Source organism: Urocampus carinirostris, chromosome 1 (genome assembly GCF_059441175.1).
Source record: "Urocampus carinirostris isolate Australia breed hairy pipefish chromosome 1, RoL_Ucar_1.0, whole genome shotgun sequence".
NCBI classification, from domain to species: Eukaryota; Metazoa; Chordata; class Actinopteri; order Syngnathiformes; family Syngnathidae; genus Urocampus; species Urocampus carinirostris.
This window is the reverse complement of record NC_142349.1, coordinates 60406481-60428803: the sequence shown is the minus strand read 5'-3', so window position 1 is coordinate 60428803 and position 22323 is coordinate 60406481. Positions and strand designations below refer to the sequence as shown.

Genomic DNA, 22323 nt, shown 5'->3' with positions numbered 1-22323 from the left:
TAGTATCACGCTCGCAAAGTAAAGTTTACGTGCGGGAGCTCTGTTTCCTTCTATATTGGACTCCTCTTTTGCGTTTAGCTTGAAAGTTGCGTCATGTGCCTTTCTTTTTGCAATTTGCATGATGAAGATATGGCTACGCTAATTTAATTTGTGCACAAGCTAAGAAGTTGCAGTCTAAATCTTACCTTTTGCACCGGCTGGCGGCCGTAAGAAAAATTACATAAATTGGCCGCATCACTGAATAAGCCGCAGAGTTGAAAGTTTGGGAAAAAAAGTAGCGGCTTATAGTCCGGAATTTACGGTAATAGCTCTTAATGGAAATCAATGAGTTAGTCATAGAAATGTGTTAAAATGAACTACTCATAGTTGCAAATGTATGATAATAATTATTTATTTGGCTTTAATTTCCCTTTTAATCCTCAATATTTCAAGGCACAGGAACAACTTGAAGAAAAAAGGTTTATTTGAAAAACATGATTAAGGGCGTGTCGTTTTGAATGTAGTCCTATAAGGAATGCGTCACCAGCACATGTACTTGTAATATAGAAAAGTATTAAGTTTGAAATTGATGCTCAGCCCTTTTTTTCCACGCTGGGCCTCCCGATGCGAAGGTGATGGCATGTTGGGGGGTTTGATTTCGACGGCGTGCCGTAATGAAGTTTGACATTTAGTTTGGAGAGAGCAGCGGAGCGCGATCAGGCCTTGATTAGTACACTCTAATTGAGGATAATAAGGGGGAGGCGGTGATTGTTTCTAATTTTTGCCATTAATTGCAGCCGTTTGATTGAGGACAGGCAGGGCTGCCGTGTCAAGGGGCCCGGCGGAATCACCGCGTTTTGAATAACAATGAAATTACTTCTCCGGATACGTCTTTGCCATTAGAATCCTGCGGTTCGTGAAAGGTCTGAGGATACTCTGTGGAAAATATACAGTACACCAGTGTGCCCGCAATTAGGCAAAACATTTGGGTAAAAAAAATACCAATGTTTCTGTTATTTACAGACAAGAAAATAATACTTTAAAGAACCAAATATGAAAAATAATATGTGTTGTTTTTTCTCTTACTTTTCTTGGCTCTAATGAAACTTGGGGTCAATGTTTGGTCTAGAATGTACCAACCTAATATTTGGGTTGATTTAACGCATTTTTCTGGGTGATTTTACACACACACAAAAAACAATTGTTTAGCTTGTTCCAAACAAAATAATCCAGACCGTCCGGACAATTTTGAAGGTTATATATATATATATATATATATATATATATTTATTTTTTTATTTTATTTTTTCTGAATGAACTTGCACACAAATCTAGAACATTGTTGATTTTATAAAGATAACACAGGAAGTTGGGTGAAATCAACTCAAGAATTGGAGTTAGTCATTTTTTGACCCCAAACTTGGGTAATTTTTTGACCAATTGTTTAAGAGTGTATTAAAAAAGTAATAAATAAGGAAAAAATACCCTAAACTGATTGCAATATTTTGGGTTTATTTTATCTATTTTACACTGGGTGAGAAAAAGTTAAATATGGTATTTTTGAAAAAAGTCAAATTAAAATTAGGTTCATTTTTCTGGGGCAAAAAACTAAAATAAAATGTCAAAGTATCTGTCCAGTGACTCTCTGGCAACCAGTTGATGGTGTCCCCTGTCCACTGCCTGGAGACAGCTGGGATGGCATTTTAAAATCTGATAAACTGATTTTCAAAAAAATAGGGATTTATTTGAGGTTTATTTTTCTAGGTAACTATTAAACATAAATCAATAAACCTATTATGAATGAAATATTAAATAAAGTAAACTTTTAAAAAAATTATTCTCTGAAAAAAATGGGAAAATGATCTTCAAAATTATCAATGTAATACGATCCAGTAAAATATAATAATTTGGATTGTTTTAAGTATTATTGTTCCATTATCACAAGAAAATAATTTTACTATATTTTAATTCATTTCTAAAAAAAAATGTTCTTGAAAAGAGCAGAATTGTTTACCATCTGCTATAATAGATTTTTTAGGTTCAAAATATCGTAAACAAATACTAATTGAAATAAACAAAATTGTATTTAATTTATCTTCTATCCATTATTCGTACCGCTTATCCTCACTAGGGTCGCGGGGGGTGCTGTAGCCCATCCCAGCTATCTTCGGGCAGTGGGCAGGGGACACCCTGAACTGGTTGCCAGCCAGTCGCAGGGCACACAGGGACAGACAATTCGCTCGCTCAGTCACACCTAGGGACGATTTGGACCGGCCAATGAACCTGACATGCATGTTTTTAGAAAGTGGGAGGAAACCGGAGTGCCCAGAGGAAACCCACGCAAGCACGGGGAGAACATGCAAACTCCACACAGGAGGTTTGATCTCACAACCTCAGAACTGTGCTGCACACGTGCTAACCACTGTGCCGCCGTGCTGCTTAATTTATCTATATACGGGAAAAATAAATTAAGCAAGAAAAATGTTATCCTATTTAACAATTTGTAAAGAAATTGTACAGATTAATATAATTCAAATAACACAGTTGGGTTTTATTTATCTTTATGTTTAAAAAAAAAAGTTCCAAGTAAAATAAAGTGACAAAAATGTTATTCTTTTGAACAAAAACACTACTTAAAATAAACATTTTATTCGTCTAAATGGACAAAAAATAAGTTCAATACAACTAACAGAGAAAAATAGTCGTATTTAATGAAAAAGGGATAAATAGAAATACTAATTAAAATAACCATAATTGCAATTGGTGACCCACTACCCTATTGAGGATAAGCGGTGCAGAAAATGGATGGGTGGATGTATTCAGTGAGAAAAAAATTATTCTGTTTAATGTGGAAAAAAGTAAAGAAAAATAATACTTAAAATAAACTTCTTTTTTTTATTTTATTTATTTTAAAATTAGCAAAATTTTACCTATCCCAGTAAACAAGACGAGTGATAAAATAGAGTAAACATTGTAAAATAAGATGGAACAAAATGAATTTTTTTTTTTTTATTTTCATGTATTTCCAAAAAAAAACCCGTTTCAAATGTAGTAGACTAAGAAAAAGGATACTTATCGAGCAAATGTCTTTGCATATCAGAAAACTACTCTGCGATTGGTCAGTCAGTGTTTGAGGTGGGTTCAGCACAGCCAAAGCAGATGGGCCTGCCGGACTGGATCAATTGCAACCAGGGGCCACATTTAGCCCTGAGCGACGGGTCGCCCAACTTGACTCAGTAGCTCAACCACATATCTCCATCTTTGTTCCAGGTAGAGGATGTTGGGACCCAGAGGTCATTTTCCACAACATTAGGGGCAGAAATTGATAATTAGAGGTGTTGATGGCCGTGTAAGAGCAGCCTCCCCGGAGGCGTGGTCCTCCCCTTTAACCTCAAGCGACATTAAACAAATGCTGGCTGTCATGGCGGAGGCGGAACGCGGCTCCCGTCTCGCGTCCTCGCCATACGGCCGAGAGCTGGGGGGACAGACGTTAGCACGTAGAGGGAAGGGGGGGAGTCGAAGCATACGGAGGACCCCGGTGCCCCCAGCTGTCTGAGGCAGCTAATGACTGCTCTCAGGGGGGCTGTTGTAGGCGAGCAGGGAAATTGAAACAGACGCCGGGGCCGGGATGTGCTACATGTGTGGCTGCGTGCTACCATTTAAGAGCTTGCCGCCACTGCGGCAGCTATGTTTATTAATGTGACGCAACTACTCCTTTTTTTTAATCGCTCCTTAAGCTGAAAGACTCTGAAAACATTTATACGTTAATTGTTTGGTTTGGAGGTGAAGCGCTGGAGACAACCAAAGGATGCTTAGTAATCAAATCAAGTCCAAATTTTTTGTAAAGCATTTTTTATGCCATAAATTGCCACTTAAACTGCTGTATGAAAATATTAAGTGTACGATAACACAATAAAATCCCCTCCTTCATCCCCACTTAACAACCTGAAACGCCGAATACACAGACACACACAGTGGTTAAAATACAATACAAACAAAATAATAGTAATAGAAATACAATGTGATGATGGAAAGGCACAGACTAACCATGTGAGGAAAAGGCCCCAAAGGAGGCTTATTTACATTGAAAGGGTTGTCAGCAGATGGCCTCATGGAACCGAACAATACTGATAAGAAACACATAAGGAAACTGTGCAATAATAAAAAAAAATAAAAATCTAAAAAAAAAAAAAAAAAAGAACTCAAACATGACAATGTGAAATAAAAAGTAAAATATGTTGCAGTAAAAGGTTAGAAGTTAAAGAAATAAAACTGATCAAAAATGATCAATTGAAAGCCAAATTAAAAAAGTAGGTCTTGAGCCTCCTCTTAAAAATATCAAAGCTCCCTGCAGACTTTATATTCTTTGAGGGACTGTTACGTAGGTGAGTACCAAAGTGGCTGGATGCTGCTTCACCATAGGTTTTGGTCCTATTCCTAAAACAGTAAAAAAAAAAAAACGCTGCCAGAGGATCTCAGGAACAGCGAGGGCTGGTATAATAAAAGCAAATCAGATAGACTGTTAAAAACTAGTAAAAACAGCTCAAAACTTATTCTGAAAGGCACTGTAAGCCAATGCAGTCTTGTTAAAACTGGTGTAATGTGAGCCGCTGATTTTTGTTGTAGCTGCAACCTGGCAATGTTCTTTTTGGAAAGACCGGAGAGCAGAGCATTACAGTGATCCAAACAAGAGGATATAAAAGCATGCTTCAGCATCTCCGTGATTGCCCGAGGGACAAATGGGCAAACTGGCTATATTATTTAGATGATAAAATCCAATTTTAGTTGTTTTTGATATGTGTAATAAAATAGAGCCCTCAGTAAAAAAATTACGCCCGCAATCTGAAGGTCTAAATTCTTGTAGTTTTGGTAAAAGTTTCTCTCTCTGACTTTCAGGACCGATGACTAAGACCTTTTCTTTGTCCTGGGTGAGCTCACGGAAATTCTCTGCCATCCATGACCTAATATCTAAAATGCATTTTTAAAGGGTATCCATAGGACTTACATAGGAATGTACAGCTTGTTGTCATCTACGTAACCATGGAAAGTGACTCTGTGCTTCCGGGTTACATTGCCAAAGGGAAGCATGGACAGATTAAAATGTATTGGTACTTAAACTGAACCTTGGGGAACTTCACATTTAACGATATCAATTCTGGAGGAACATGCCATATTTACTATGAAATGTATGTCTGTAAGGTACAACTAAAACCAGTTCACACACTGCAAAAGGTGGCCACCAGGTTTCTGGTTTCAAATATCATTATTATTATTAAAATCAAATAACATTTCTGCTGGCTGTGTAAGAATTTTTATTCCTTTTTTGGAGTATGCAACTGGATTTTCTTTGAAACATTTCCATTTCCTAAAAGTCAAGTAAAGTCACGTTTATTTGTACAGCCCTTATTCACAATGAGTCCCAAACCAACCACAGATTATTGCAAACTACAGACTATTACTACACCCTCCCCTGATCTAAAACCTACATGAGGGCAAGGAAAAACTCAAAAACCTCAACATGAGGAAAATAAAAAAAGCTTGAGAAGGGACCGCACATGAAGTAATCCCTCTTCCAGGATGACCAGGTTGCTATGATGTTGCAATAACAGGAAATAAGTCATTCATAAATTAGAGAATAAAAGTGTGTTTTAAGCCTAGGTTTAAACAGTTCCACTGAGGTTGCAGATCAAATCTCAGGGGGAAGAGCATTCCACAACATTGGGGCCCGAATGGAGAACGCTCTCGAACCTGCGGTTTTCTTCTTGGCTTTTGGGATCACTAGTAGACCAAAACAAAACAAACTTCTCAAAAAATGAATAATGCCAACTTTTATCAACAAAGAGTCGAATAATGCTCTCCCTGATGTGCAAGTGGCTCAACTACAGCTGTTTGAACTCACATTGTTGCATCATGTCAAGTCACGTCACATTTGTTTGTACAGCCCTTAATCACAATATAGCTCAAAGGACTGCACCATCCCCTGATCTTAAACCAACATGCGGGCTAGGAAAAAACTCAAAACCTCAGCACGAGAAAACAAGAAACCTTGAGAAGGGGCATCACAAGTGGTAATCCCCCTTCTAGGATGACCATTGTGCAATAGATTTAGCATTTGGTAACAGTCAAGGACTTTCCCTTGCAGCTTGTCATCTGCAAGTTACTCCAGTATCCTCATCTTAAACATTCAGGTCTCTCCCTCAACACTTTGCAAACAATCCGTGGGCATCCACAGTTTAAGTTCCCTCCCTTACAAGCCCACACCACCATCACCACGCTCCCATTCCTCCACGTTGGCATCTCCAATCCCCCGCTGAGCTCATCCCACTCCTCCGATACAGCCCCATCTCCCTAAAGGTAATGACTGAATTAGGCCTAATGTTGTACACTGGCTAATGGCGCCGCGCCGCCCATTACGGCATGTGCAACTGGCGACGGCGCCGGCTATAATCCGCGAGCTTCGCTGTCCTCCTGCACTCCGCCCCCGGGGGCCAAAACGGCGCTCAGGGAAATGAATGGAGTTTTCCACACTACAATGAGCTTTTGATGGGAGACAATAGAGGAGGCTGCCAGCGCCGCACAGGGTGGTAAGAAGGAGAGCAATATAGGGACCGGCCTCCCTCCCTGCTTGCCTCCCTCAGGCCCCCGTCTTCCCCCCCCACTCCTCAGACCTCCACTCCCAGATTCATAATGGCATCCGGAGGGGGAAGACGAAGGGAAAGTGATGTCAAATGTCAGGAAATCAGACGGATGGTGAGCTGACAACCCCCTCCCGTCACCCCATCCTTCTCTCCCTTCGCCCAACGGTAGCACAGGTTAATATCACATTTATAAAATCACTTACAAGAAACAAAGCTACCCCCCCATCGTCAATCTGAGAGAGTCATATAGTTTGGCCGCGGGCTAACTGAGGTGTCCATTTGTCCACTGATGGCCCCCGTAGCTGTCTTTCACTCTGTGGAAAAAAGCAACAATACAGTGGCTGGGGTAACAGTTTCCTGTCTGCTTTTTACACACATTTCTCATGCTTACGAGCGTTTGTCAAATAATTGAGCAATTTAGGAAGCAAACAAGTGACTCGATATGTTGTCGCAGCTTTATTGACTCGAGGAAGTGCTGAAATGTTTCCTAGGAAACAAATGATGAAGACGGTCGGTGTTGTTAGGTCGTATTACGGAACCCGGAGGAGTACAATGGATGATCTCTGGGGTGGCTCTTATTGTTTCGTGGGTTTTACTAGCCAGGGAAAAGCTACAAACTGTTGCAATGAAGTCTGACAATCACTTGGGGCACGTGTTGCTCTCCAAGGTCCAATTAAAGGAAATATGTTTTGGGCTAATTTGTTGTGGTAATTTGACATTAATGAGTTTTGTCAAATTACCACAATTTGCATGCCTTGTGTGTATTGTATCAACATAAATCGCTACTTGTAGCTAATCGGATAAAACGTTTGATATATGAAAACAGAAATTGTAACGTGAGCCAACCTGGTCACAGTGTTGTTGCTTGACACTTGAGAAATTGTTTCTAGTACTCCGCAAAAAAAGGATGTTAAACAATTATTTTTTTTTGTTTTAATATGATCAACCCTTAAAAAAAAAAAAAAAAAAAAAAACAGAAAGAAATATTTACTTCTACGGCCAAACAATAAATTTCGGATCTTATTGTATTTAAGTATTTTAACTAGTGAAATAACAAATATATCAAATGAGCAAAAACATTTGCTCCATTGTAAAATTAATTTCTCTAAAATCAGGAAAATAACGCAAAACTTAATAGAACAATAATTTCTTGGGCAGATTTGGCTATTTTTGCAAACTTCCCCAAAAAATATTGATTGTAATAGACATAAAAAAATAAAAACTTTTTTCTTTTAAACTAAGACAAAAATACATAAAACTTAGCGTTAATGGGCAAAAAGGCAATATAAATATTTTTTTCGTAGATGTAAATAGACTACGATACTAGCTTTTGTGACCATTTACACGGGGGTAGCAGTAGCTCAGGAGGTAGAGCGCTCGTCTTGGGATCAAGGGATCCCAGTTCGAATCCTGGCTTGTCCGTGTTTCATGTCGAAGTGTCCTTGGGTAAGACACTGAACCCCTAATACCCCCAATAAGCAGGTTAGCGTCTTACATGGCTGCAATACAAGGCCGCTATTGGGAAATGTGAAGCACAATGTAAAGCGCTTTGGGAAGTCATTGACTTGAAAAGCGCTATATAAATGCAGATCATTTCATTTAAAATCAGACAGTGTCATGCTTTGATATCTTTATGCAGTACTGTGCACTTTTTAATTCATTCGAATTTTATTTCAATAACTGACAATAAAACAGCCTAGGCTGTATAGTGAGAAAAAAACAAAAAAATATTTTGCAATGCAGTTCAAACTTAACCGTTTGACCATATCTTCGTTGAAAATAAGGTTAAATTAGGGAAAAACAAAGATAAATATTCAAATTGAACTTACTAAAATTCGTAAAACCCAAGTGGCTGAGTGCTTAGTGTGTTGGCGGCACAGTTCTGAGCTCATGGGATCAAGTCCAGCTACCAGCCTTCCTGTGCGGAGTTTGCACTCCCGTGATTGCGTGGGTTTTCCCCCATGCACTCCAGTTGCCTCCCACATTCCAAAAACATGCATGTTTGGTTAATTGGCCGGTCCAAATTGTCCCTAGGTGTGAATGAGCGAGTGAGTTGTCTGTCTCTGTGCCCTGCGACTGGCTGGCAACCAGTTCAGGGTGTCCCCTTCCCACTGCCCGAAGATAACTGGGATGGGCTCCAGAAACCCCGTGACCCTACTGAGGATAAGCAGTGGGGTTAATGGATGGATAGTAAAACTATCAGGGAATGGCTAATTTTGGATAATTTTTCTACTTCTAAGTGTTGTTGTTCTTTTCATTCAACAATACTTGTTTAATAAATGAAATGACACATAAGAATGTATAATAAGTATTAGCAGAGCTACCAAATACTAAGAATTTTCCGTAGTTATTATCATACAAGTTTATAGCAAATTACAAAATACACCATTTGAAAACCACAAAAACTATTGTTCATTATTGTATTATAAATGTTGGTTGTTACAAATATTTAAGTAATATTCATACCAATTGTATAGTTGTTAATGATCGCTATGTTGTTGCAATTGTTTTATTCAAGTAATAACATTGTCTAAAAACACTTTTGACCAAAAAACGTCAGTCTTCAAATCGCTACAAAGAAAATCAGAAAAGGATCTTTATCCATTTAGAATTCCAATTTTCAATTAAAGAAACAATGAAATGAAAATAATTCCCAATATTGTCTAAGGAAACATGTTTAAAATGAGCAAACTAAGAACTTAATGCAGTGCATTTTCTTAATCTTTCTGGCTATTTACAAAAAAAATATTATCATTAAGTGTGACTTAACCACCATTTTTTCCCCTAGCCAACGGCACGAGTGACCCGTCCAGTTGCAGCGCAGGCAGCGCCACAAGCCCCAAACTAGAGCCGCCTCCTTCGCCGCACGCCAACCGCAAGAAACACAGACGGAAAAAGAGCACGGGCATCACCAAACCTGATGGACTTTCTGCAGGAAATGAAGGTAGGAAATCATTTTTGATAGTTCATATAGGATATGGGCTGATCTAAAAACAAGGCCTTTTTTAATGTGTCCTTTTTCAATGTCAAAACAATGTTTGGATACCTGCAAACTAGTCTTTTTATATTTGCAGTGTTCTCGTTTGCCCGCGTCCCTGCGTCCTGGACGCATCATTTTTGCTGGGGATACATCAAATCAACGTCCCCGGGACGCAACCTTTTTGCCACAAAATTGTCATTATTACCCGATGACTTTTTTTAACAAAGATTTACTGCTCTCCCAACTTTTTCTCAGGCAGATTCGCCATTGTTGTTTTGGTGTCGCGGTTCGAGTTTTCGTCCGCGCGCCGATCTCGGCCAACGAGATCTCGCTGTGCAGTGAAAGGAAGTCCGTCTTTTTTTAGAGAACCGGCTTTTTCTGCTCAACTCAGTAAAAAGAGCCGGCTCTCAAACGGCTCACTTGCTTTGATGATTGATATTACGAATTCTGTTGTATAAAGAAGTTAAGAAAAAAAGGAAGTATAAAAGGAGAAAATAAAAACAAAGACAGTTTTGTGGTTATCCCTTCAATCTGTATATTACGAATAATAATTTGATGCAGAAAATGAAAAATAATTTGATGATTAAAACTGAATGAACATTAGATTTATATAATATATTCGTCTCTGATTTACGATTTCCACCTCGATAACACAAAATTTTGGGGACCCATAGATCTCTGTTGGGACCCATATTTTTTTGAACATGCGAGTCCCCGGGACCCATCACTTTTCAGAGGTAAAATGAACACTGTATTTGACATCAAACTTTAAAAGAACTAAGTCATTGTTACCATGGTTACGTACAACCCCTGCATCCGATAACTGGCCCATCCAGAAGACGCAGCCCATCTCGGCGGGGGATTGTCAGCCCGACTCTTCCCCCAATTAATAATGATCCCGCCGCACAAATGATGAATTGAGCACTCTAATTGGATGGCATTGTGGAAACACTCAGACGCATCGCGGAGGCCATAAAACGGATGTCAGACGAGCCGCGTGATCAATCAACGAGATGGATACGCTGTAAAAATGGCAACAATGGCGTCGACGCCTCCTAAATGACGCTTTGCATTTATAATCATTAGACATGGAAGAAAAAAAATAATACTCGCTTAGTGACAGCTGCTCTTCGGGGTTTGAATGACTCTGTTGACCGTGTGGTCATCACCACCAAGTCACCCATGTTTTGAAATTTAAGGTGGTGACGTCACTGTCGTTTATAACTTTTCACACAAAGATCCTGCAAACAACAATACCAACAGATTTGGTCAGTTATAAACATAGAAAAAAAAATCTAGTCTTGTAAGATTCACAGTCTCGCAGATGTAGAGCAAGATGAAAATACCAGTGCTTGCATGAGTCTGTTCATTGATTTCACTGCTATGTTCTTGTTGTTCTTCCTCCAGCTGGGTTTAAGTCTGGCAAGTGCTGTTAGGGTTTGGGCTAACCTGGCCATGATATACTGGTTCTGACCCCTCTTCTGATATGACTGCTCCAAGATATTTAAATTTGGTGACAGGTTAGAGCTTTTGGTGGTTGGTGGTGATGTTTGTTGTAATTCATTGGGGGTTATTGGTCATTACTTTGGTCATTTTTCCATGCTGATTTCCATCCCTCACTGGGTTGATGCTTTGTCCAGACAATTGACCAGATCTCTGAGTTCTTCTCCTGCCTGTCCGGCATGTAAGATTACAAAGCAACAAAGATTTGTGTCCGTTTTTCCAAGCATTTTTGGGTCACTACTTTTGTCATATGAGCATTAATACTTTGGAAGAATTTTGTTTATAAGGTGTTTCCTGGCCCTAAACTATGTGGGCACTGGGGAATTTAAAGTGAGCTTACTAGGTTTTATTTTATTTAATTTTCAGAGTCTGTTGCCGGTATTGCAACACATCTCAAAAGACGCTAAAACTTTAAAGCTAGCCGCTAGCCATAGCTATTTAGTGGCCTCTACAAAACAACTCCGGAGACAGAAAACTGGAAAGTATATACATTAATCCCTCGTTTTTCGCGGGGTTGCGTTCCAAACAGACCCACGACAATCAAAATCTGCAAAGTACAAACCTGTTATTATAAATTGAAACCAAAGAACCAACCATGTTTACTTGCTTAAGCAGTTAACTAATAAAAATACTGGGCCCGAATTATAAATACATTATAATATTACATTATAAACATTTTTATTTTACATATAACTGAACTGTAAAATTGTATTTTAAAAATAATCTCACTGCTATACTGTTTTGTGTTATAGTGTTGAAACTAATTTCAGGACACTATCCTTCAGATGAATTTTTTTTTTTTTTATCGGGAAAACAAAAATTAGCATAGTTGCTTTTACCCTCCTTTATGTTGAAATTCCGACTTAAGCGGCGATAAAAAAGCATCTTCCTCTGTCTTTTGGTGCTTTTGTGGGTCCAGAGCGTTTTGTTGACATGATGGAATTGAGAATGACTTCTATGTATGAAATTTAGGTTGTTAAAGCTGTTTGTGTACAACTTAGACCGAGACGTTATTGACGCACTGGCAAAAAAGGGGCGAGGCAACTCCTTAGCCAATCGGAATGCAGAACACAATGCATGACTGAAATCCGCAAAATATCAAAACCACGAAAAGTAAACTGCAATACAGCAAGGGATTACTGTATTGTTTTTGATGTCGTTGTTGTTGTTTTGTGTGTTAGCTTTTTGGTTTAGTTTGGCTTTAAGGGTCAATTGTGTTTTTGTTTTGTAAAATTGGAGTTTGATAACTTGCATTGTTTTATACATAACAATTTTCTCTATTTACTTATATGCTCTCCCGCCCAAAAAAATACTGAAAATATTGACCAATTTGCACATAATTATTCTCATTTAAAAAGATTTCCTTTTTTTTTTTTTTTTTCAAATTAAATCAGAAAAATGTTGACTGTTTTTAAGTAACATGAAAACCTTTTAAAAACGTAATTTCTGTTAGAAAAGAAAAAATATTTAACAAAATACTTAAACTGTTATCTAAAAAATACCTAAATTATACTGTATTTTTTAAACAAAAATTTTAAAGATACTATTTGAAATTTGCAAAATTATCTGATATCTGGCATGTCACAAAATTTCAACTATTTTCTTGTTTTATTGAATCATATAAAACATTGTAGAATAAGGAAACAAACGCGGAAAATATATTTTTGGATGTAATGTAAGGGCATTAAAGTATGTAATGGCCATGTTAATTAGATGTTTCCACAAATTTTTATCCACTAATTACATTTTCTAAAAATACTTTGCAGTTCCATAGAGGGGGAATCACTTGGAGCTATTTGCTCAGAAACAGTTTCAAATCACTGTCTTCGAGGGTAGTGGTACATTTACCGTACTAAAGAGTTTATTTTGATGTACAAAACCTTTTTATCAATTATGATTTATTCTTTTCCAAAGATTATTTGCAGTTCTGTAAAAAAGTATTTCTATTTGATTTGGGGGTATATTGATAGAAAAGGTCGCCACTGTCTAAGTAGCACTTTTACAGGACTGAATAGTTCATTCAGCGATATGGATTGTAAATATGCATGCGGTAACTAATTACTGAAAAAATTGTATTCACTAACTATTGTAGGAAAGAGAAGTTTCTCAATGATAAATTTCGCACAGGATAGTGTAATATGACTGTAAAAATCTCGGAATATTCTCAATTTCCGGTATCCGGATGCATTTGTTTGTTGCAAGGCTGTTCTCACATTTGTCCGCTTAATATGGTGCACGCAGCAATGTGATGAACTTCTCACGTGCTTAAAGAATGATGCAGGACGCGCAGTGAGACCACATAATGTGTTTTTCGGCGGCCGCCGTTGAGATCTTTCTTTGAAAAATTTCTTTAAAGACGAGGGCCGGGAAAGACTTGGGTCTATGATGTACAGTCAGCCAAATTTAGAACTATAAAATACAATACTGAAAACAAGATTTGGCTTATATGCGCATAGATCATAATGTAACAGGGAGGAGGGGGAGCAAGAGAAGAAGAGCAAGTCAGGCCTTTTTGTTGGCACAATCCTCAGACTCCGGTGCTTTGCCTGGCCACTGTATTTCAGCCTCCATCTTGTGTCCACATTGCTCCACAACCATGTCGTGTCCTTATGCTCCCCCTCTTCTTCCTGTTCAGTCAATGGGCACTCTCACAATTGTGTTTGAAAGGGACACCACCCCTCATTTTATTGTGATTTAGTGTGTTGTATTGCCTATAATAATGGTCTCAGGAAAGTAAGTGATGAGGGGAAGAAAAGTGAAAAAATGTGACAATGATCGAGTCAAAGAAGGAAATAATTGCAAAATAGAAAAATATAGGACAAGTGTCTGCCATTGAAGTGATGCTTAAAAATACTTTAAATGTCAAGTCGTGTTTTTTTGTATAGCCCTTAATCACAAGGAATCTCAAAGGGCTGCACAGACCTCAGATTATTGCAAACTACAGACTATTATAACAACATTATATCACCCTGATCTAAAACCTACATGAGGGCAAGGAAAAACTCAAAATCCTCAACATGAGGAAAATGAGGAAAGGGACCACACATGAAGGATGGCCAGGATGACCAGGCTGCAATGGATGTTGCAATAACAAACAATAGACAGATATTGTCAACAGGAAATATAGGTCATTTATAAGCTATAGAATAAAGGTGTTTTTTAAGCCTGGATTTAAACATATCCACTGAGGTTTCAGATCGAAATTGGCAGAGCATTCCACAACACCGGGGCCCGAATGGAGAACGCTCTCGAACCTGCGGTTTTTCTTCTTGGTTCTTGGGCTCACTAGTAGACCAGTGTTTTCAGAGCGAAGGCTCCGGACCAGAACATAGGGGGAAATTACATTTGAATGATATGAGGGGGCAAGTCCATGCATGATTTTGTATAATGCCAAGAGAACCTAAAAGTCACGTCTTAAGCGAACAGGGAGCCGATGCAGGTTAGCAACATCGGGGTAATGTACTCAAACTTTCTTGTCTTAGTTAAAAGCCTAGCTGCAGCATTTTGTACCAGATGCAGCCCTTGATTTTTTTTTAGAGTAATTTTATTTTTATCTTTAATACTGTTACATAATTAATTATTGTTGTTTAGATTCACGTTTAATGTTTTTGGTACGTATTTCTTTCAATATGTGGATATTTTAAAGCAGTTTTAGGGCGTGAGCTTATATGCCATGTAGGCTTATATGCAAGGATATACGGTATATTTTTTTCCATAAAAACCATGGACCATGTAGCTCCCCATTGCAAGTTTTAGCAACTCTTCAAACGCCGTTAGCCGTCGTCTTCTAATTTAGTTTACGAAGACTCCATTCAAACTCGCTGTTTACTCCTCCGCATCTCGACTGCAAATGAATGGCGCTCGAAATCGCTTTTGTTCTGAGGGTGCTTTAAGAAGTTCATAAGTAGTTAGCGAGTTGAAAGCAACACAAAAAGTTTGGCCCGGGTAGCGCGCAGATGTCCTGCACCTCATCCTAGCAAGGGTTAACATCCTCTGGAGTCCAGCTGAGGATTAGGAGATGGCGCCTTAACTGCCTCCGCTAATGGCGGGTGTTTATCTCAATACTTTGTTTTTTTTTTTCTTTCTTTTGTCGCTCCCCGATTCGCTCTCATTTCCCAAAGCTGTCCCCGGAGCCCGAGCGCTGGTAATGACTTCCTGCGCACCCGGCGGAGGGAAAGGAAATAACAAGATTGTCATTTGGGGCTGCCCACAGCCGCGCCGTTTAATTGGCCGCCGCTCTCATCGGGCTCTGTTGTTAAACGCGCTAGCTATTAGCGGTTACGGCGCTGATTTCATGTGTTGGTTTATTGGACTATCGGCTGGTGCTGGTGTGCAGAGGTGTATGTCAGACGGATGGCGATCGCTCACCGGTAGGAGTGAGCTGATCGATCCAAATATCGATAGAATCGATACTAAGCAAGTACTCCACACTACTGTTCCTGGATGGATACCTCGCTCCTCCACCAATTTCCTTAAAGCGCTGCTACCTTATTCAGATAGCTCAGCCCTTCGCTATCGCACCCAGCTCCCTCGGCCACTCTAAGTTTATGCCTGAGTGAATGATTGACAGGCACAGCTTTAGAACCTCTCCCTACCTAGCCTGCTTCTGCATCTTTCCTGCCAGGGAGAAGTCTAAATCTATGTGCCACCCCTACCAGAAGCTAAATGACAGAGACAAAAAATAAACAGTGCAGTGTGGATTTTCAACTACAGAAAAGGAAAACGCTAAGGGTAATTTGTGTGGTAAAATAGTCTGTTACTGCGGCAACACCACAGATTTATACAAACACATGAAAAAGCTCGACCTATATAGAGTGACCAGCTGCAACCAAAAATATTAACATGTTGCTGTTCCTGAACAAAAACCTGTAAATATGTTGTCACTATAGCAACAGAGCCAATGAGAGACAATTAACACTTCATTTAAATGAATGACTTTATTTTCAAGCTATTTTGCAATTGAAGATATATTACTTGTCTTGTTGATATTGTTATACAGTGTTATTATACATTCCAGCAATGCAGCCTGGTCATCCTGGAAGGGGGGTTACCTCTTGCATGGCCCCTTCTCAAGGTTTCTTATTTTCCTCATGTTGAGGTTTTTGAGTTTTCCCTTGCCCTCATGTAGGTTTGAGATCAGTGGATAGTGTAATTGACCTTTGGCTAAGCCCCTCCCGTTTTACTCTCTCGTCCTGTGAAGAGCGTTATGGCAAATGTCACAGAAGAACACATTTCACAGGTTTCCTCCCACATTCCAAAAACATGTATGTGAGGTTAATTGCCCCTAGTTGTGAATGGTTGCCTGTCTCTGTGTGCCCTGCAACTGCCTGGCAACCGGTTCAGGGTGTCCCCTGCCCACTGCCTGAGGGTAGCTGGGATGGGCTCCAGCACCCCTGTGATCCTACTGAGGATAAGCAGTGCAGATAATGGGTGGACAATGGTATTAAAAATGGTCGGAAAAAAACGACAAAAACTTACTAACTGCAATGCATTTCTATGGACGAGAGGACTCAGAATGTTCGAGTCTGTTATTGGCTCATTGCATTTGCACTTAAATATATGTAATAGAAATATTTATATTTATTTTCTATACTGTTATTTTTACAATGTAGTTTTTAGATAAATAATGAAACATTTTTAGTGCTCTAGACCCACAAAAGCACCAAAAGACGGAGGAAGATGCTTTTTTTTAGCCTTGTTTCTTACAATAAGAATAGAATATAACTTTAGTGTCATTGTTACAACATGGGTTGAATATATAGTGACAACGAAATTGGACGTGGCACTCCGGGTCCACATTTTACAGTGAGGATAAAGAAAACAAAGAGATAAAGGAACAAAGAAGATGTTTGTACTGTCCTTGACTGCATAGGCTTTGTTTTCCTCCGGAGGGGGATGTTTGAGGGGGTGAGGGACTGAGGGACAGACAGAGATGGCCGGATCCAACTAGATGTTTGATCTTACTGTACACACGGTCCAGTGTTTTTTCCCTAATTGCTCAGTCCACGTATTGAATGAATTTGGGAAGTACAGTCCTTTAAGCATGCCCGATTAAAGTCGCCGGCGACGATAAAAGCTCCGTCGGGGTGTGCGAGCTGCTGTTTATTGATAGTAGCGGGCAGGAGATTTAATAAAGTAACCTGAGGGAATAAGGGTTAAATCATTTAATGATCCTGACATTTCAAAGCAAAAGTATAAGATGAAATATCAATCGATAATACCATGTATTTACTTGGATCGGATTGATCCCAAAATTCCCGGTATCGCCCATTCCTACGCTCTGGTTGTTTCTCTCCATGTTGTGTTGGGTCGTGGTGTCCCCCCTCCCTTTCTCCCACCAGCCCGTGGGGGGTCTCTGTCGCAGTAATGGCCTGCTCCTGATTGCTCTGATACAGGTTAGGAATATTGGCTTTAATGATGTGTAAAATGAGCAAGCGGCGTCTCTGACATTTACAGATGGGCGCCGCCTCAGCCTGTTCTTCCCAACTGCTCATTAATTCACGGGGAATGGCGAGCACTTTAAGTGACTGCCTGACGCGTGGCGGCCCGACCATAGCTCACCTTTCGCCACCTCTGGGCACTGTCATCTGCGATATGTAGAAATACATGTATCAATAGATAAATACCTACACATTTATGCCACATAAATGAATGAACACATAAATAAGTCATGTACTTTCTAAAAATATGTTATTAATGCAATTTGTTCTTTTATTTACGCATTTTCATTTATTTTGTCAATTTATGGTGAGGTATTTCTATATGTTTGCATGCCATACGTAGAAATAAGTGTATCAATAAATAAATACCGAAAAATATATGCCACATAAATAAACCACATAATAAGTAACTGTATGACAGAAATGCAATACATTGATGGATGTTTTTTGTCTTATTTTTTTCATTCATTCATTTCTATATTATTTTGTCAAGTACTTTGTCAGGTATTTCGTAGTTTATTTCGTTGCGTATTCGGTCATGTAGCTTGTCTTGAATTCCGTCGTGTATTTTGTTGTGTAAATTTGCTGGTATTTTGTCAATTATTTTGTCGTGTACTGCACCAGGTATTATGCCGTGTATTTAACCGTGTGTTTCACATTCTACTTCGTCCTAGTGTTTCGTCTTGTATTTCGTCTTGTACTTCATTGGTATTTTGTCGGATATTTTGTTGAGTATTTTGTTATTTATTTCGTCGTTTAGATTGCATGTATTTTGTTGTGTATTTTTAGTGTATTTCGTAGTGTTTTCCTTCATTTATTTGGCATTTTTTCATGAATTTTTTTCACATCAATATGTTATTTAAATGAGAAAGCGGGTGAAACTGCGGCGTTAGTACAGGTGTTGGAAATCCTACTAAATACTTGAAAATTATAGTTGTGATTTCTTCTCTTGTGATTAACAGCAGCTGGTATTAGTTTGTACAGCATTGTCTTATGAAGCGTCATCATCCTCTTGTGTTTCGCCCATGAGGACAGGTGCACACTAGACCAAAAACAGGCCACCACAAAATGTGTATTAGTTCAAGGATTACATATTAATTATGGACATTTAATATGGGCCATGCAAAGAATGAAGGCAGCGTTTCCCAGTTGGAAATTGTAATAGAAAGATCTTTATACAACAACAAAAAAATTACCAACACACCTATATGGAGAGATACTTGTTTCCAAAATAAAGATTTGCGATTTACTCAAGCTCTTTAAAACATATGTCTTGATAATTGGTCACACAAGATTGAAAATTGCATATGTAAATCGCAGATATATTTGTGGCTCCTCAAAATGAACGATTCACACCGGATTTATTCTTCTAATGGTCCTGGATTAGTTTGAAACTTGGCTTTGAAAGTCCTTAAAGTTGCTTGAATGTGGCCATGAAAATGTGTACAAACCCTGAAACTGGCTGAGCTTTTTACCTTATTGGTTGATTAGTGATGGTCGCCTGCTCACTGGGGAAAGAGAGTTTATAGATCGTTTACCAATAGGTGAAAAGCTGAGCCAGTTTCACTTGCCTCCCCATTTGAATGACATTTTGTTGTGACAAAATAATAACTGAAAGAAAGAATGACAAAATAAATGGCAAAACACATAAATGAATCAGTTGCATTTATTTCATACATACATTTAAGTATTACGTGATTTTTTAATGTGTTCCTTTATTAATATGTCATTGATAGGTATTTATTTATTTATTTATTTATTTATACATATGGCAGGATCAGTCTTCCACACCTGCCAAGTGTTCATACAAATGGATCCGGGGAGAAAAAGTAGAGGCAGATGAAAGATTGTTGCAAAGTCTTTTGTAAGGTTTTTATCTCTGCAGACTCCGGAGAGACCGGTGTACAATAGAGAACTCAGCTGGGCTTGCATGGGTGCCCTGAGGTGCTAATCTGGTCCACAGGTGCTGTTACTGTCCTCATGTTTGTTCAGAATGACAAAGGAGCTGGCACTTCAAATGCTCTGAGTGTGATTCCCTTTTATGTTTGTAACTTGCCCATTAATTACGCTGCACTTAGTTTATATTTGATGATAATCATTTTGCAGGACAGGAACTTTCGAATTTTAACGACAGAGCGTAGTGTGTTCTATCACTGGCCGATACTAAAGTTAACATAATAGCTAAAATAGATAAATTGACACTAAAACATTTTCCATAGACTTAAAACTGAGATAAACATCTTGCGTCTTTGGTAGATAATGTTGCTAACTGAAACATCTTTGTTTTTTTATGTTAGTACTTATTCCTCTAGTAAATGGACAAAAAAGTATACTTAAAATGACCAACATTTGATATTGTGTACAGTCATTTTAAAATGTTTTAACTGTTTTTTAATTTTAGAATATATTGTATTGACGAATTATTCACTTATGGAATGTAATAATTAATATGTATTAAAGACTTGTTTTTATACTTCAGAGAATGCAATCCTGATAAATAAACATAGAAGAGGGATGGGTGCCGCTAGGTTGTAATTACACAAGACACACCACAGGAAATGGTGCCCCTACGACCTTAGTGGTTAAGGGATCCCTGCAAACACACCTAAAAATAGAAACTTAAAAAAAGGATTTTCTATTAAGGCAGCTGTTAGATGCGTTTTGTCCACTCTGTATTTTATCTTACTTAATTTGTATTTATTTCTTAAAACAAACAAATGCCTAATTGTGTTTTCGTATGTAAAATAAGGAAGAAATGTAAATCATTTTTAATGTAAAATATAAAAGAACGAAAAATACATGTTTTCTTAATTTATCTTATTTTTACCTACTCATCTAGTAAAGGGCAGATGATAAATATTCTACCCAAAACTGGTTGCCATGGTTATGTTTGCACAGATCAGACTATTGCAAAATACAGACTATTATTAAAACATCTGATCTAAGAACTACACGAGGGCAAGAAAAAACTCAGTATCCTCAGCATGAGGAATATGAAAAAAACCTTGAGAAGGAACCGCACATGAGGCCAAATGTATGTAGCATTAACAAACAATACACAGATATGGTCAACATGAAATATAGTTCATTCATAAGCTTTAGAACATAAGTGTGTTTTAAGCCTAGATTTAAACAGTTCCACGAGGTGACAGATCAAAGGCATTGCATTACACAGCACCATGGCCCGAATGGAAACCTCTTGTCGGAACTGCGGATTTCTTCTTGGCTCTTGGTATCACTAGTAGACCAGAATTTTCAGAGCGAAGGCTCCAGACAGGAACATACTTTGTATGTTCTCGTTTGTTAGTCTTGTAAATTGTTGCCTACTGGAGTCCAACTGATTTTGTTTAAGCAATACAATAATAATAAAGGTGATTCTGATTCTGAGCTTCATGCATGTCGCAATAAACGTCTGAGCCAAGAGTATTGTTTATTTCTCGTCAACAAACGCAAGCTAACACGCACATGTCCCCCTTTCCCAAAACAAGTTGTGTAAGCGAGAAATTGGCGAGCAGATTTATGAAGCATGTAAATGCTGGACGATGTTTACCTTCTTCCGCCGCTCCCTCTTTGCCATTAGGCTCTTAACTTCCCTTTTTATTACGCCGTGTTAATTAAGGAAAATCATATTTAGCGCATCACTCAGAGGCCGGCGCTCTTCCGGCGTTAATTTATTTGTAATCGGCGGGAACTTGTTGATAAATAAACACGGTGAACAGGTTAATGCTCAGCATCATGCGAGGATGTGATTGTTGCAGGATGCCACCTGCAACCAGGCGGTAATAACAGAAGGCGTAATGGCCTCTCCACCGGCTTCTCCTCGCAGGTTGCCTGTAAAGCTCGCAGCGATATCGGCTTTAGGCGCGTTGTTCATGGGAAGATTTAGTGCACTGCAGAATTACTTTTCAGTGCAATCAACATACTGTGAGGTACTGTATTATACATTTTATTATTTTCAATTATTTTTTAAATGTGAGAGATCCCGCATGTCGAGAGGGGGGAAATAATAACCTGCTTTTAAAGGCTGAAATCCTACATTTATGAACAATTTCTTAACTACCACATAATTTTGGAGACATTATATAAAATACAAACATTTAATTTTTTTGTTTTTTTTTGTTTTCATACTGCCTGTTTCTATTTATGATTGATTTCTGTTCCTACACGTAAGTACCATGTATTTGTATTCAGGGTTGGGTAGGGTTACTTTAACTGGATTACTTTTAATTACTTTTGGATTACTCCAATACCAAATATGCTAATAAAAGACAAAAGAAACTAAATATGAATAAAATGACTAAATTTTGTGCAGGCTTGGGGAGTAACGGAATACATGGAATGGCAAAAATGATGTTGGCAAGCTGTTTGGATTTATTTTCATTTTGTTTCTGTCGCATTTTATGTTAGTTTTGGAGATCAAAGAGATCAAAGCCAGGAGAGAAAGCTTACCACGCGTTGTGAGTCATAATTTTATTCATATTTAGTTTCTTTTGTCTTTTATTAGCATATTTGTTATTGGAGTAATCCAAAAGTAATTGAAAGTAATCCAGTTAAAGTAACCCTACCCAACCAAATTGTATTTCACCCCAGAAGTTGGAATTTACGCACATTATATGAAAAACAAATGGAAACACTTCACACTATTGTTTCTTAAAATGTTGCTTCGTATATTTTTTCTGTTTTCAGAAAGTTTATCTTCCTATTTATGAGCAATTTCTGTGCCTGCACGTACTTACTTTGAAATTTAGATTTCACCATAAAAGTTGAAATTTGCATACAATGA

At 38.3% G+C, this 22323-nt stretch overlaps 1 protein-coding gene across 1 annotated transcript in view; it reads left to right on the top strand.

The window, feature by feature from the left end:
* LOC148376454 (arf-GAP with GTPase, ANK repeat and PH domain-containing protein 3-like) overlaps positions 1-22323 on the top strand; it is a 165608-nt gene that overhangs the window by 106092 nt on the left and 37193 nt on the right. Inside the window, exon 13 of the mRNA XM_088347315.1 lies at positions 9406-9561. Within this exon, the coding sequence (XP_088203441.1) occupies positions 9406-9561 (156 nt within the window). The remainder of the gene's footprint in view (positions 1-9405; positions 9562-22323) is intronic.